The 17942-nt window shown below is 39.1% G+C and overlaps 1 protein-coding gene across 9 annotated transcripts in view; it reads right to left on the bottom strand.

Annotated features, from left to right (window-relative positions):
* erbin (erbb2 interacting protein) overlaps window positions 1-17942 on the bottom strand; it is a 256213-nt gene that overhangs the window by 43751 nt on the left and 194520 nt on the right. For all 9 annotated transcript variants that reach the window (XM_060835501.1, XM_060835530.1, XM_060835475.1 and 6 more), the window contains 5 exons: window positions 14763-14835; window positions 14394-14523; window positions 7948-8063; window positions 3194-3263; window positions 2106-2205 (listed from right to left, as the gene is read on the bottom strand). In XM_060835501.1, the coding sequence (XP_060691484.1) occupies window positions 2106-2205; window positions 3194-3263; window positions 7948-8063; window positions 14394-14523; window positions 14763-14835 (489 nt within the window). The remainder of the gene's footprint in view (window positions 1-2105; window positions 2206-3193; window positions 3264-7947; window positions 8064-14393; window positions 14524-14762; window positions 14836-17942) is intronic.

Below are 17942 nucleotides of genomic sequence, written 5' to 3'. Positions count from 1 at the left end.
AAGCTATGTAGTGGGTCCACAGCCCCTAAAACCTTGATCAAAATCGACTAAAATTACTTCAAGCAGTTGTTTTCAGCTCAAGCTTTTCATCTCATTATTCTGAAGCGCATTCATAACCAAGTTAAAGAAAATAAGCTCACTGTGCATGCCAATGTACCAACTCAATGCAAATTGTGTCTTTAGTCAAGGCCACAAAGATGCCTGGTTTGGGCAATACCAGACACATACAGCTCTCTTTCAAAGAACTGAATTGGAACAGAAAAAAGGATGCTTTCTTCTCTACAAAACAAAGTTAGAATTTTAGTCAGGAACAATAATAAAGCACTCTCTGACTTGTAAATTATAGGGTCATAGAATTATTTACACCACATGGAGACCTCCCTCCCTCAGAGTGATCAGTCAGTCCCAGTAGCAAATCTATTTCCTTCAACTGGCCATCCAATCTTTTTTATTACACTGTCAAATGTTTTCCTTTCAACCACCATTGTAGACAGAGTTCAAGGCCACGACCACACACTGCCAAGAACATTCCTCCTCACATTCCCCTGTCTCTCTTGTCCAAAATCTTACATCTGCATCCCGTTGTCCTCATGCCATTCATTTCCTTGTTTACCTTGTCTAAGCCTGTCCTACGTATGCCTACCTCTATCAACTCTCACCACAACTGACTTTGCTCCAAGAGCAACCTCAACCTTAACTACTGAACCTTGTAGCTAAAACCCCTGATCCTGGGGGTGGTGGTGGGGGGTCTGTATTCTATGCACTATTTATCATCTAATGGGATTGTCTTGTATGTAATTTTTTCTTTTGTGATGACAAAGTGGGATTTGAGGTTTGTCCTCATTTCCCTGAAAAACCTGAAGAATGGTAGGGTTTGGGGCCTGGCTTTGCTGCTTGTAAAATTGCTGTTTCTCTGTATACAGCTATTAATGTTAATAAAATTATAACCAGGAAAAAAAAATATAATTGGGGATTTAGAATCTTATCAGTCCAGTGTACTGTGCTATGTAAATAAAGAGTGACTTGATGATTAAGTTAGCTGGAAATCAATCAAATCAGTCACAGAAAATCGCTGCAGGAGTTCATTAGGATAGTGTATGAGGACCAATCATCTTCAGTTGTTTTACCAATGACCTTCTTTCTGTCCTAAGGTCAAAACTGAACAAGTTCACTCTGCTCAATATTCAGCACCATTTGTGGCTCCTCAGGTACCAAGGCCACCTGTACACTTAAGTCACCAAACCTGGCCAACATCCAGGCTTGGGGTGATAGTTGTGACATACAAGTGCAAGGCCATGAAAAACTCCAAGAGTGAATCTAAACATTTTCTCAAGGCAGGCAACGGCATTTCTATTGCTGAATTCACTGTTATCAATATCCTCGAGCCTACCATTGACCAGAAACTGACCTGGATCAAACACACTCTGGCCATAACAGCAGGTTATACGAGGAATATCACGGTGACTAACTCATCTCCATCTCCCAACATTTATCGTCCATGTAAAAGGCAGAGGTCAGGAGTGTTTTGGTCCATAGACTTGGCTGGATGCAAGTGATACCAACATTTTAGCAGCTTTGGCATCACTGTAGCTAGATTAACATCCAAACACCAGCAAAACATTTACCTTTTTACCAACACACATCAGTAAGTAAAGAATACAGAGTTAAGGTGATTGGCAAAAGAGTGGCATTATGTGGAGACTTTCCTCGTTAAATGCAGAAGGTTATGATAATCCCTAAAGATGCGGTGAAAGCACTTTCAATATTAACCTTCTAAAGGAAATTAAATAAAATACTGAGTGATTTATTTTAAAATGGAGAAAGAGTAAGGAAAAGGGATTAATTAGATAAAGGGCCAGCAAAGATTGAATTAGCTTCTTTCTGTACTCTGTCATACAATTATGAGGACAGACAATGAAAAACCCCTGCCAAGACACACTAAGGGTTCATACATATGATGTCCACCCAGGCAATTTACTTACTGATGCATGATATCTAAATGTGAAGAACAGTTTTAACATTTGTTTCTCATGCAAGTCTTTCTGAGAGAAGTTGAAACTGTTTCAGACATCAACTGGGATGGCCAAACTTTTAGCAAAACGTACCATCTTCCGTCCTAGGCTGCTGAGGGAACATGTAATTGGTGAGGACTTGCTTCTGCGTGTCAGGGTCCACCTCTTTCTGAAGAGGAATAAGTGGTTTGGACTGCAAAAGAAAGCAAAAATGTGGATTTTTTTTTCTCTCAATTTCCTCCCTTGCCTGAAGGCCAAAACAGGACAAGATTCCACAGGTAACAGTCCTGGAGAACTTCACTCAGCTTGCCATTGCAAATGGACAGTGCGAGCCATTTGGCCTCAGAGTCAGTGTGGCTAAGTGTTCACCTCCAGAAGAACTTACTGGATAATAATCAAAAATAGGAACCCTGGTCAATTTGTCCTTTTTCACAAACCCCCGAGCAAATTACATTAAATTCATGATTAAAAGCATATTTCAGTTCACAGTCAGCGGTATAATTACTCCAGGCAAAGAGGATACTCAAGCTGTCACAGCAAGAGTGATCAACAAGAAATATGTAGGATGAAAGATGGCAAGAAAGACATCATCAGGACAGCTTAAACGTGTATACCTAACAGCCCTAAAGGTAGCAGGGCAGGTAGTTAAGTTGCCATATGGGACACTTGTCTCTATTAATTGAGGCATAGAATTCAACAGCAAAGTGGTTATAGTGAAACTGTAGAAACCTTGAGCAGCACAGAAAGGTGGGGTGGTGGAGGGGGGGGTAGAAGAGAGGATGACACAGTAAAGAATACCCAGTGGGTGGAGCTGATGACAGTCAGGAGCTGATTTCTGCACTATAAAAGTACTAGGTTTGGAAAGCAAGACAGCTATCAAGAATATAAAAGCTAGCTGTAAAATAATGAAAAAAAATCCATTTTGGAGACTACTCTAGAATATCCATATCAAATCATTATTATGAAAAGTATTATCCAATAACATGTAGACCTAAAATATAATGAGGACTTTCAGCAGAATACAGAAAACTGCTAGAATAAGGCACATTTATGGAGAGGCAGGTCACATCTATTTTTAACATGTAAATCTCAAAGACCTTGGAAAACTTACCGAAAATAATTTTCTAGTCTTGTCCTAATTTTCCAGGGGTGCATTTTAAAATTTGGGTTCTGTGACTCACCTGGTTTTCAGACAGCCACATCGCTGTTAGCTCTTGCAGTTTTGTGAAACTAAATGGAAGATTCTTTAATCTACGAAAACATAATTAAGGTAAGTCAGTTAACAGGAAAACTGTAATTTAATTCACAACGTAAATTACAGGCTAAATCAAATGTTGTGATAATAGTATCCTGAAACTTGCAAAACCATAATTTTTTTGTGGGTGGATATTTAATTACTTCAGAGACACAGTTCTGTCAAGCAACAAAATAATCGAACAGAAAACACACAGAAGTGACAGACTATCCAAAGATTACAAGGCACTCCAAGTTGTGAAACTTAACAACACAATGGATCTTCAAGGAAGTGTTTCTAAAAATTGCAGGATGGCTTAGCATCGATTGAATAGGTAATGCACCACTGAATCAGATCTACAGCACAGATACAGAGCCTGCAGTCCAACATATCCATGCTAACCAGATATCCTAAATAAACATAGTCCCATTTAACCCACAGCTCTCTAAACCCTTCCTACTCAGGTACCCATGCAGATCCCCTTGAAAAGTTGCAATTGTACCAGCATCCACCACTTCCTCTGGTAGCTCATTCCATACACAGATCTCATTCCATATACAGAGGAATCTTGCTTATTCGAAGTACACGGAGTATTTTGTTTGGTTAATAGAATTCCAGATTAATAGAATGCTGGATAACAGTTTAGCCGAGCATCAGGATCTAGCCAGACATTCTGATATTCAGATAATTGAATACCGGATAATCGAGGTTCCTCTGTACGCACCAACCTCTGCGTGAAAAAGTTGCCCCATATGTCCCTTTTAAAAACTTTCCCCTCTCATCCAAACCTATGCCTTCTAGTTCTGGACTCTCCTACCCCAGGAAAAAGATCTTGTCTATTTACCCTATTCATGCCCCTCCTGATTTTCTGAACCTCTATAAGGCCACCTCTCAGTCCTTGATGCCCCAGGGAAAAACAGCCTTAATCTATTCAGCCTCTCAAGTTTCACATTTTCATGCTGTCGGGTATCTAATTTAATCTAAACAGGGAGACCAGAATTGCACAGTATTCCAACAGTGGCCCAACCAATGTCCCATACAGCCACAACATGACTTCTTAACTTCTATACTCAGTGTACTGACTAATAAGGCAAGCATACAAAACATCACCTTCACTATCCTATCTACCTGTGAGTCTACTTTCAAGGAACTATGAACCTGCACTGCAAGATCTCTTTGTTCAGCAATTCCTTCCCCCCCACCCGCCGGTGCCATGCCCTTCAGGACCTTCCCATTAAGTGTATAAGCCCTGTCCTGATTTGCCTTTTCAAAAAGCAGCACCTCACATTTACCTAAATTAAACTCCACCTGCCACTCCTTAGTCCATTAACCTATCTGTTCAAAAGCCCATGGCATGGAGATAACCTTCTTGACTGTCCACTACATCTCCAATTTTGGTATCTTCTGCAAACTTACTAACCATATCTCCTACGTTCGCATCCAGATCATTTATATAAATGATGAAAAATAGTGGACCCAGCACCGATCCTTGTGGCACTCCACCAGTCACAGGCCTCCAGTCTGAAAAGCAACTTTCCACCACCACTACCATCTGCATTCTACCTTTGAGCCAGTTCTGTATCCAAATGGCTAAGTTAGCCCTGTATTCAATGCGATCTAACCTTACTAACCAGTCTACTGTGAGGAACCTTCTTGAACGCCTTACTGAAGTCCATATAGATCACGTCTACTGCTCGGCCCTCATGAATTCTCTTCAAAATTCTCAATCAAGTTAGTGATACATGATTTCCAAAAGAATGAACTACATTTTTCCATAATCTTCCAAACTCAAAGCCTCTCCTCAGAATTTTATCCTTTTCTCTTCCTGTGTGGTTAGTTACAATGTGTACAACAACTTCTTGTTGGTCTCTCTCTCCTTTCAGAATATTCTGCACTCTCTCTCACATATCCTTGCTCCAGTGAGACAACACACCATTCTGATGTCTCGCCGTTAGCCGCAGAAATGTCTGTCTGTGCCTCTAACTAGGGAGTCCCCTATCACAATCTCTCTCTTGGAACCTGACATCCCCTCATTACACTATAGCCAGTCATGGTACCAGAAACCTGGCTGTCGTGCTACATCCCTGGGGAATGCATCACCCCCAACATTTTCCAAAACAGCATACTTGGTTGAGATGGGGATAGCCACAGGAGACTCCTGCACTACCTTCATCTCCTATCCTACCTTTCCTGGAGGTCACCCATCTGCCTGACTGCATGTTTGGTTTATCTCCTCCCTGCAACTGCCATCTATCACACGCCCAGCTCCGATAAATTCTTCACTGCCTCTAACTGCTGCTCCAATCAATCCATGTGATCCAACAGGATTTGTAACCAAACATACTTACTGCAGACATAATCATCAGTAACCTGGAAACTCTCCCTAATCTCCCAGATCCAACAGGAAAAGCATATCACTCTACTCACTCATCTTTGCACCTTAACAATCTACTGACCCAGAAAATAGCACAGTCTTAAATTGAGACAGATCGTAATAAAAACAATCAAAAAATAAACCACTCAATTCACTATTGTAGATTTACAAAAAGCAACTAAAACTTGTTTCATATTTAGAATAGCAAGTACATTTGTCACTATCCAGAGTACAGTTATTATCTGGGATCGGTACAGTCGGGTGAAACTTGAACGCCTGAACACATTTCATCAAACCATCGAATGCTATTCGCATTATTAGATTTCGTTATCTTGCAGTTTTTGCAATTTATTCTGTAATAATATACAGGTCTTTCTGCTATAATGTGCGTTTTGTTAATGCAAATTCACTATAACATGATTGGCAAACTGATTATAATGCAGTTCCAGCCCCATTAGTTTAAATGGTGCTGCTATTATGCGATTCTCTTATAACACGGGGCTGCACAAGAACAGAGTTACCGCTTTATAGCACAACAGACTGTAATTAGTAAATGCATTCGGTCATGGCATTTGTGCCTTTTGCACAAATCATCAGTTAGCTTGAATATATGCTGTTCTTTGCTCGACCATCATTATTGAATACCAATGAAATACAGTAGCGCCTCGACATACGAATGACCCCGTTCACGAACAAATCGGTTTTTGAACAGGATTGTACGTAAAATTTTGCTTCAACGTACGTACGAAATTCACGGTACAAACGCAAAAAGCCCGTGCGCAACCACATGGTTTCATTGTTCTGCTTTGCTACGTGCTTGCTGAACACAAAAGCTCTCGGCTCCACGTGATCTCAATCAGTTCGTCTTTGACACGCGTGCGGTGAACAGCGTGTGTTGCTACGTCCAAGCATTCTTATGCTATCCGAACAATGGGAAAAATTGATTCAGTTTGCGAACCGGGTCCCGGAAAGGATTAAGTTCGTAAGTCGAGGCGCGACTGTAGCAGTTTTTTTTCCCTAAAGGTAATGGAATAGTCACTTTCCTACAAACAGTTACAAGTTCCCAGAATAACTATTGCAGCACCAGTAAGAATGGTGTACAATAAAGTGAGGGATTAACTTTATTCATCTATGATAATGAATATTTACTTAGAAATACATTAAAATAACTAAAAGTGGTACAGGGGAACAAAAGTATGCAGTTCGTTTTTGTGTGATGCAATAATCTGACTGCAATGATTGCTGAAGCTTGCCTTCCATCAGCCATTGCTTAAATAATCTGGACAAATCCAAAAACAGAAACTGCTGGAAAAACTCAGTTGTCTGGTGGCATCTGTGCAGGGGAAGCACAATTAACATTTTGTGTCAAGTGATCCTTCTTCAGAATTGGACCCAACACACTAAGTCTGTTTTCTGTCTATAGATGCTGCCAGGCCTGAGTTTTCCAAGCAATTTCAGTTTTTGTTTCTGATTTCCAGTATAGTGTGCTCTTGGAGGTTTTCTTTTGCTTGACAGCAAGAGAGTTTAAAATAATGTCTTAGCTATCACTAGATGGTTTCCACGAGTGGGAATTTTGGAAGAAAGGTCACTGTACCTGAAATGCTAACTCTATTTCCTCTGCACAGATACTGCGTGGAAATTTTCTTGCAATTTCTGCTTATTTTACCAACACAGATGTGCACCTGACTAACTCTAAAGTGACAGAATAAGCTCCACTGTTTCTATAATCATGTGTCAACTCAGGTTAAATTGTAAAATTAATCTACTGGTAATTTGTTCCACACAAAGTCTTAAAGGACGGGCTTGAGTCTCTTTACATCACATGCTTTGTGATCCTACCCTTTGGTACTCCATATAAAAATTCACACAAAGTTCAATTTATTGCACACTTCGAAGCATCATATTTTCAAAGTCAAATAAAAAAGCATTTTTCCCCATCAACAACAATTGATATTGAAGTGACAAGTACATAATTAATTTCCATGAGAATCTCAGGACATCAAAATTCTCCAAGCATGCAAAACAGAATTTCCCTTGTGTTATGGATGGATATATCCAAATACAACCTGTTTCAAAAATGCTGCGACATTTCACTACTCTACAAATTGTGGCACAGTTGAGCCAACATTCCATTTAAACTCATTAAAAAAAAATCAAAGGAAGCTTAATTGGAACATACATAGACAAATGTAAATTATAAAGAAATATTAAAATCACAAAATAATGAATCATATAATCTGGCCTTAAATTCTCTTGAACTATAGGCAAAAGTATTTTGAAAAACAGCAACATTTCTGCCAAGTGCCACTTAATTCTGGATTACCAACCGGTTGTCACTGAGATTAATGACTTTCAGTTTCTGCATCTCTCCCATTTCTTCAGGCAAGTACTCCAATTTGTTGGAATGAAGGAACAGCACAGTCACATTCTTCCAGTTACCAATCTGAGGTAAATCAAATTGTCACAATTTCAGACATGTACAATAGAAAAGTGTAAATTACAGCACCTAATCTTTAACCAACACAAAGACATCGAGTAGAACCAAGTTCCTAATCAGGTGCTTTTGATGAAATTTGTATTTATATTTAAAAACACATGATTACATAGCAGAATATTAGAGACAGCATGAAGGTCAAACGATAATAAGGTCACCAACTTTGCAGAAACTGCAGCCATACAGCAAACACATTGCTGGTTCTTCAATGGTAGCAGAGCTACCATTTCGGATCGAGTGAGCCTTCCTCAGAAATGCTGAGTTGTGAGGAAGAGTCACTTGACTCAAAATGTTGACTCTGCTTTCTCTCCACAGATGCTGACAGACCTGCTGAGCTTTTGTTTCTGATTTAGTTATTTCAGCTTTTACTAGCTCTTTAATGTTGCAGCTCATTTCAGCAGAACATTAACCACTCAGGTGAGGTACACCACTGATATGATAGCATTAATTCTTTATCACTAGATGAATTCATGCAAGTCACAGTTTTATCTTTATTTGATCACTATGTAGTTAAAACTAGACAAACTCAAAGAAATTTATCATGTCATGTTATCCTAAACTAATCTGCTTTGGATGGGATTTCCATTCAGGCAAGAGAGGACAGGAAGCTCAAATTATAAAACATGAACATCCCCTTCATCATGGCAGCCCTCTCTAAAGTTAAATTTTAATATTTCTACATTTCCAAAGTGTGATATCAGCAGACAACACAATAAAGATGGTCTTATTAATGTCGACCTATTGCTAGGAGATAACTGTCATCTGTCAATTTCTGTATTACTTAATTTTCCTTAATGAAGAGCATCCAAAGAGGTTTTACAATGCCTGTATGGAAATATTGCCACCGGTTGTAACTAATGACGTCATTTTTTTTTCCCCACATAAAGGATAGAGAATGTGAAATGTACTTCCTGGGGGGGGGGTGCAGTGAAGCACAGGTCATTACAAGTTGTATACAGTATCAGGGTAAATCTTTGCTATGAAGGCACATGGAGGACAAAACATATATAATGAGGTATGAAGCCTGATTGTAGGGTCACCATGACCAATAAAAAAATGGCTTTGACTCTTTTGGAAAAAGTTAGAAACAACGTTCCCCCGTAAAAGTTCTATTTTACTCAGTAACGTGCTGAAAAACATAAGTCTACAGATGCTATTTGTTTGATTTCATTGTAAAATGGATAGTGTTTAAGTTTTATCATTGTTAAATTCTTAATTTTAGCACAAAATGTTAGCAAGAGATTAATAGACGTTGGTGTTTGTGCACAAATATCAAAAATAACCTTGAAACTTAGAAAAATAATAAGATTTTACATTAAGGATGCTATGTAAACATGAAAGATTTTGACAAGACGACAAGATGGCAAGCCAAGTCTATAGCAAAATTAGGATTGACTATTCCAAAAAGGAACTCAAATTAAGGCACAAGCTCAGACAAAGCAGATCAGTATTAGTGGGCTGGAAAAGTGCATAAGATGAACAGCAATTTTATTAAATGTGTAACAGTTCACAATTGTACAACTGATCAAAGATACAAAAGGTGCAAAAACAAATGGGATAGACAAACAGTGCATGATATCTCCTCATTTGAATGTTTTGCAATTGTAAAATATGTTACTTGTAGAAATTCCACAGAAAATATTACAGTACAGACAATGGATGGCAAAGACAATTGGCATGTCAACTCAATAAGTATGATGTTAATCCATTTTGGTCAGACAAATTGAAAGGCAACTTATTTTATGAATGAAGAGAAACTTCAGAGTGCTTCCAGGTCAAGGGATCTGGATGTCTTCATGTATGAATCACAGAAAACTAGCACACTGTTACAGCAGATAATAAAGGAGGACAAATGGAATTTGGACACATATTGCGAAAGCAATAGAGTATAAAGGTAGGCAAGTGTTGCTGTGACAATGCATTAGTTAGGCAGCACGTGCAGAACTTTGGTCCCCTTAATTGAGGACGGATGAGTTGCATTGGAGGCAATTTAGAGGAGAATCATTAGATGGATTCCAGAAATGAAGGATCTGTCTTATACGGGGGGGGGGGGGGGGGGGGGGGGGGGGGGGAAGAGAGGAGAGAGAGAGGAGAGGGGATTAAGCCTACTTCCTAGAGTTAGAGCAATGAAAGAAATCCAACTCAGGTATGTAAAGGTGCTAAAGTGAATTGATAATGTAAATGCAGAAAGAATGTTTCCTCTGTAGGGTATTCTAGAATAAGGGGCCATAGTTTTAGGATAAGGGGTGGAAGAATTAAAACATAGATGAGAAGAAATGACTTCACTCCAAGGGTAATGAATTTGTGGAATTCACTACCCCAGAGTGCGGTGGATGGTGTGACATGGAGTAAATTTGAAGAGGAGATAGATATTTAATTAGCAACGGGTTATAGTGGTATGGAGTATGTACAGGAAAGTAGACTTGATGCTGAGATGAGATCAGCCATGTTTGTATCAAATGGCAGAGCAGCCTGGTCGTAGCTCTTATTTTCCTCTATTGTGTGAAATCTACTTCAATTAGTTCTTCCAGTATAGTGTATTGCAAGGTAAGATATTAGTTTGCACATTTTTGGAACATATTGCAGTTAGGAATATGGAGAAGCCAATGTGCCCTTATGCGTGATCTACTTAATTAGATCCTAGTTGATCTCTACTTTAAATTAGATTATCCAGTCAAAAATTACTCCACTTCACTAACACAGGTTCAGAAAAGATCTACAAGGATGTTGCCATGTGTAGAGGGTTTAGGTTGGACCTATTTCCCCTCGAGTGTTGGAAGCTGAGGGGGTGACCTTCCAGAGGTTTATAAAATCATGAGGGGCATGGATGGGGGGAGTAGCCAAGGTCTTTTCCTCAGGATAGGGGAGGACATAGGTTTAAGGTGAGAGGGCAAAGATTTAAGAGGGACTAAGAGGCAATGTTTTCACGCAGAGGGTGGTGCGTGTATGGAATGAGCTGCCAGAGGAGATGGTGGCGGCTGGTACAATAACAACTTTTAAAAGGCATCTGGATGGATTATATGAATAGGAGGGGTTTAGAGCAAGTTGGGCTCAATGCTGGCAAATGGGACTAAATTTATTTAGGATAGCTAGTTGGCACAGACAAGTTGGACGAAAGAATCTGTTTCCGTCCTGTACTTCTCTAAGACTCTAATCAGGAATCCAACATTAGTTATGTGTAGGCTACTTAAACTTATAGTCAGACTGGGATCCAACAAAAACATAAGTGCAATATTTATTAGGTTAAAAAGGCTTTAATTGTTCAGATAAATACTTTGTAATAAAATATCCAAGCTATGAATACAGATATGAGCACTAAACAGACTTACAGAAATGTAGCATACTGAGAAGTATCAAAGAATTACAATTCAAGAAGGTAAGGTGTTCCCAGTGATATTACAGAAGTGCACTCCAGTCTCTAGTTTCATTACATCACTGGTCACTGCATGAATTTAAATTGTTTTACCCAGCTAATGAAATAGCCAATCATGTGTTTTCTCGGATTTAGAATCAAAATAAAAACAGCCAACCAGATTTTTAAAACAATAAACCTAAAATTACTCAGCAGCACTGTTGCCGCACAGGGGAAGGAACCCAGCTCTGATTCCTGTCTTAGCTGACTGCCTGGGTGGTTTCTGCTGGGTTGTCCTGTTTCTTCTCACAGTCCAAAGATGTGCACGTTAGGTGGATTAGCCATGGTAAGTGTGTGTTTGGGTTATGGATATAAGGTATAAAGAATAAAAGAACAAAGATGGGTCAAGGTGGATGCTCTTCAGAGAACTGGTGCAGACTTAATTGGCTGAATGGCCTTTTTCTGCACTGGAGGGCTTCCAGGATTCTAATAATTAATGGTAGAAATTCCATGGTGAGTAACTCATCTCCTGTCTCCCCAGTGACTGTCCACCATCTACAAGGCACAAGTCAGAACTGTGGGACAATATTCCACTTGATGAGTGCAGCTCCAAGATACACAAGAAGCTTCACACCATCCAGCTCAAAGCAGCCACTTAATTGACACTCCATCAATCACCATGATGGTCAAGACTAGCAGATGCACAGGGACACCACGATCTCCAAATTCTCCTTCAAGCCACACACCATCGGGACTTAAAACTTGATCACTGTCCATTACTGTCATTGGATCAAAATCCTGTAAACTCCCAAACAGCACAGCTGGTATTCCAATACACCAAGGACTGCAGCAGTTCAAGAAAGCAGCTCACCATTATCCTTGCCAGAGTAATGAGGGTGGATACCAAATGCTGGCTCAGTCAACAACAGTATATCTCATGCTTTTTTTTAAAAATCACTTATTTAGTAAAGATGTAAGACTGACTAACTGCTTGAAATGTAAAGACATAAATATCTTTGAAAATACACACATAAAATAAAGGAAAATTAAATGAGAACAAAGTGCTGGAGAAACTCAACAGGTCTGGTAGCATTCACGGACAGAGTAACAGAGGAAATACTGTTTCAAGTCTGATATGACTGTGTTTCTATCTCAATGGACCAGAAATCAAAAACTTCAGGCTTAGGTTTTTGAAACATGGGCTGAAATCCTACCTCAGGCAGATGATGAAATTTGAATTCAATGAAAAATGTGGAATTAGAAGCCAGTGTGGTGGTGACTATGAAATGACTGTCAATTATTATAAAAATATATTTTCCTTGAAACTCCTTGACAAGAAAAATGTTCCAGTGTCTGACATGACTTTTCGGTGACTACTTTAAGACAAATATAAGACCATAAGACACAGGAGTAGAAGAAAGGTCATTCGGTCCATTGAGTCCACTCTGCCATTCAATCATGGCTGATGGGCGTTTCAATTCCACTTACCTGCACTCTCCCTGTAGCCCTTAATTCCTTGCGAGATCAAAAATTTATCAATCTCTGCCTCCAGTTACCCAAAGAATCAGAGTCACAGAACTGTACAGCATGGAAACAGACCCTTTGGTCCAACTTTTCCATGCCAACCAGATACCCTAAATAAATCTAGTCACGTTTGGCTATATCCTTCTAGTCCCTTCCTATTCATACGCCCAAACAGATGTTTTTTTAATGTTGGAATTGTACCAGCGTCTACCATTTCCTCTGGCAGTTCATTCCGTAAACTGTCTGCATGAAAAGCTTCCGCTTAGGTCCCTTTTAAATTTCTCCCGCTCATCTTAAACCTATGCCCTCTAGTTTTGGACTCCCCCATTCCAGGGAAAAGACCATGTCTATTCACTCTATCCACATCCTTCATGATTTTATAAACCTCTATAAGGTTGCCCCTCAGCCTCTGATGCTCCAGGGAAAACAGCCCCAGCCTATTCAACCTCTCCCTATATCTCAAACTCTCCAATCCTGGCAACATCCTTGTAAATATTTCCTGAATCCTTTCAAGTTTCACAACATCCTTCTGATAGGAAGGAGACCAGAATTGCACACAGTATTCCCAAGTGGCCTAACAAATGTCCTGCATGGCTGCAACATGACCTCCTAACTCCTATACTCAATGCATAGAACAATAAAGAGAAGCATACCAAAAGCATTTTTCACTATTTTGTGTACCTGCGACTCTACTTTCAAGGAGCTATGAAACTGCACTCAAGTCTGTTTGTTCACCAACACTCCTCAGTTATCGTTAAGTGTATAAGTCCTGCTCTGATTGCCTTTCCAAAATACAGCACCTCACATTTATCCAATTTTAACTCCTTCTGCCACTCCTCGCACCATTGGTCCATCTGATCAAGATCCCGTTGTAATTGGAGGTAACCTTCTTTGCTGTCCAGTACACCACCAAATTTTGGTGTCACCTGCAAAACTTACTAAACATACCTCCTATGTTCACATCCAAAATCATTTATATAAATAACGGAAAGCAGTGGACCCAACATTGATTCTTATGGCACACTGCTGGTCACAGGCCTCCAGTCTGAAAGGCAACCCTCCACCACCACGCTCTAGTTCCTACCTTCGAGCCAGCTCTATATCCAAATGGCTAGTTCTCCCTGTATTCCAAGTGATCTAACCTTGATAACCAAGTCTACCATGAGGAACCTTGCTGAATGCCTTATTGGTCCTTATTGATCATGTCCACCGCTTTGCCCTCATCATTCCTTTCATTGAGTTTTTTGAAGTAGTAATCAAGTTAGTGAGACACGATTCCCAAAGTAATGAATGAAATACATTTTTTCACAATCTTCAAAACTCAAATCCTAGAAAACAATGATGGAGGCTTTCGTAAACATGAGGTATATGTACAAAGCAAGAGTTAAATTTTAAAAAGTTACCTCTGAAGGAAGCTCTGTTATGAAGTTATGATCTGCTGCAAATGTTCTTTGATTTTGTAATTGCCCAATTGTAGGAGGCAGAGCTTCAATTTCATTAAAACTGCAATCAAATTCTTCCAAACATGAAAGCCTACAGAAACACACATACATAATTGCACATAACTAAGAATGTATTGGTTTACACACTTCTCTGTTCTCAAAACAATATTCAGATTGGCTAAACCACATTAAAGATGCATTGCTGACAAAGGATTCCTTTGACAAGGACTCCTACAACAAACCAAGAAGCATACTCTTACCGAGGCGACCATGTCATTTTACAACAATTTATTTGTATTACAGATTTTCTTTTAAATCTCAAAAACCTACCCTCCCACTGAATCTGGCAAGCTTAGCAGTTGGTTTTCATCCACTTTGAGCGCAGTTAGCTTCTTAAGAGATCCTGCAACAATTGTAAAAAATACTTTATGAAGAGGTAGACATTAGATCCCACAAAAATTTCAGCTAAAAACTATAAAATATTGCCATTTGTTTAAATTACATTGGTAAAATCCAAAGGAGGAAATTATCCTGTTGAATGCAAGGCTAGTGACAGGATAGTCAGTTTTACAGTATGCTGGTGGCTAGGTTCAAATATATAAATTAAGAGCACAAGTTGATCATTCAGTCCTTAAAGTCTACTTTGCCATTCATTAAGATTATGGCTGACTTGTTCATGTTCTAAATTCCACATTCCTATCTACCCCCGTTATACTTTGATTCCCTTGCCTTACAAGAATCTGTCTACTGTACCTCTGCCTTAACATATTCAATAAATGTGCCTCCACTGCCTTACAAAGCAGAGTTCAAAGTTGCACAACATTCAAGAGGAAAGCTTCCCCCTCATTTCTGTTCTCAAAGTCAGCCCCCAATTTTACAACAGAATTCCCTAACTCTTCACACAAGAGGAAGCATCCTGTTTACATCCACCTGGTCAAGACCTTTCAAACATCTGATAAGTTTCAACAAATCACTTTTCACTCTTCTGCGCTCTAGTGAAAGCAAGCCCACAGTCTGTCCTATCTGTCCTCATATGACATTCCACTCATCCCATGTACCAATCTAATAAACTTCTTCTGAACTGACTCCAACACAATTACATCGTTCTCTGAATAAAAAGAAACAAAAAAAACACTGAACACAGAATTCAAAATGCCATCTCACCAATACCCTGTATAACATGCTTATGTTCAATTCCTCTCACAGTAAAGGACAGCATCCTACTAATGGACACCATCCTAATTACATTCTACACCAGCATACTTTTTTTTGTGATTTATGCACCAAAACAGCAGACCCCTGTGTATCTCAATTTTGCAGACATTCTCCATTTCAGAAATACTCTGTTTTTCTTTCCTTCCTACCAAGGTGAACAACTTTGTTTTTCCCACATGATACTCCATCTGCAAGAACTTTTCTCACCCAATTTAACCTATCAGTTGACATCCTTGTTACGCTGATTTTACAGCAGTAGTGAAATGGAACTATCCTGGCTTACCATTATTAAGGAGAATATTAGACAGCAGTTTACTCATCTGCATGTACTGAATTAAATGCAGAAGTTGGGAAGTTATCAGATTTACCTTGCTTTTCTGTAGCCTACACTGCACTGATATCTCACCAACAGATTTAGCTTTAGACATTCAGAAGGATATGATACCACAGTAATTCCCAGCAAATATGCCAGAAAAAAAAGTAAGGCTGGTCCATTCAGATAGGAGTTCATTTTTAATGATTAATAATGATTATTAAGGCGTCTCAAACAAACAGTTAAGCAATTTGTTGTGCAGTTTCATTGCTCCAAACGTACTGTACTTTGTAGAGAGTTTCATAAAAATATTGAAGCAAAATGCAGAGACTTATCAAACTTTTCTTATTGCCTGCGAGACCAGTGTACAGGAGATCAGATTAAATCACATTAAATATTTTAACTCTCACTTCTTGGTTAGACTGTGATTTTCACTAGGATTTTTTCAATCTGATGGGTTGAAGAGACATGTCATTGCTTGCCTTACTCATACATAATTCCGATCCCCTGTAGACAGCACTGCCTTCAATAATTCTCCAATACCCATAAGTTGCCACAGAAATGCTCAATAAAATTTTATGGATAGCTCAAAGCACATTGATTGTTAGCATCATTTGTTCACCACTGATATCAAAATCCAGGCCACTGTGCTTATCCAATTTTTTTTATAAATCTCTTTTAGACATGTATTTACAGCTGGGTTAGAGTGAACATTGATTGAAGGGGGAAATCAAAGGGTATGGGAGCAAAGTCAAGTCAACCATTATTTTATCAAATGCAGTGCAGACCTGACCAGCCACACGGCCTATTCCAGTTCCCTGCCTGTGCGTTGATATGTAAACTTGCCTCCACCTGCATGGCTGAAATTAAGCCACTACTCTTTTCTCATAGCCTGTTAGTCAAGCTGACTTTAAATCTTCACTCTTACTTTTTTCTCATTTTGCAATGCCTTATTATAGAATAAACAGGTGTGTTATTGACCAGACCAAACCCCCTCAAAATCTATTAAGGATATAGCCTCGACCTTGACTACCTCTCATTTCAAAGGTGAATGTAAGGAGTTGCATTCCAGATGCAATTTAGTTGGTTAACCTACTTGACTTTAAGCAAAAGAAACACTTTATTGTTACACTACAGTTAAAATACTGACAAAAATAAAAGAATGGGCTTAACTGTAACTATCAAAATGATTAAGAAAATAAATATATTAACAACCACTAATTAACTGCTCCAGTGCAGTAACATCCCATAAATACACTCTTGGCAAACACAAATTCATATAATTGATTGTCTTGCATACAGTTCTAACAGCAAGACCAGAACTCCAGCTTTTAGGTGTTATGGAGAGAGAAATAAGAGCTTCCACATCCAGCTTTAAGACCCAACAACTGCAGAAAGCTAAAACTAAAAAGCATGGTTCTGCAGAAGCTTGACCCCACCCACTCAGGCTGCTTCTATTGTTCCAATTTTAAATAAAATGCCCACAGCCTCACAAGCTGTTTACTCTACTGGCTTTGATCAGACTGCTCTACACCTCTGTTCCAAACTTCATGAAAAAAGGACAAAAATGGACACTTCTTTAAGCCATAATAAAGCCACATATATCAGAAAGCTGCCTTCCGATTTAATCAGAGGTTAATGTTACTTTCTTAGTCTGTAGTTTTTGTTCTAGTTACACAGTGGAAGATTTTACCAGTCATAAAATTTGGCAAAGCTTTCAGCAATTGGGCAGCAACCACTTTTATAGTGATCAAGTACTCAGTAGATGAAGCTTAAATTCATTCAAAAGAAATATCAATTTAACTTTAGGATGTTAGGATAAATTACAGTATTCAATGTGAAGTGCTCAGTAAAGAAAAAAAGTGAACATCCATTTATCGTCTCCAACATCCAAGACTGTAGCTGCCACACAGCGCCAGAGACCCGGGTTCAATTCCCACCTCAGGCGACAGTCTGTGTGGAGTTTGCACAATTCTCCCTGT

The sequence above is a fragment of the Hemiscyllium ocellatum genome, chromosome 2, assembly GCF_020745735.1.
Source record: "Hemiscyllium ocellatum isolate sHemOce1 chromosome 2, sHemOce1.pat.X.cur, whole genome shotgun sequence".
NCBI lineage: Eukaryota > Metazoa > Chordata > Chondrichthyes > Orectolobiformes > Hemiscylliidae > Hemiscyllium > Hemiscyllium ocellatum.
The sequence above is the reverse complement of the archived record's forward strand: the minus strand, read 5'-3'. Positions and strand labels throughout refer to the sequence as shown.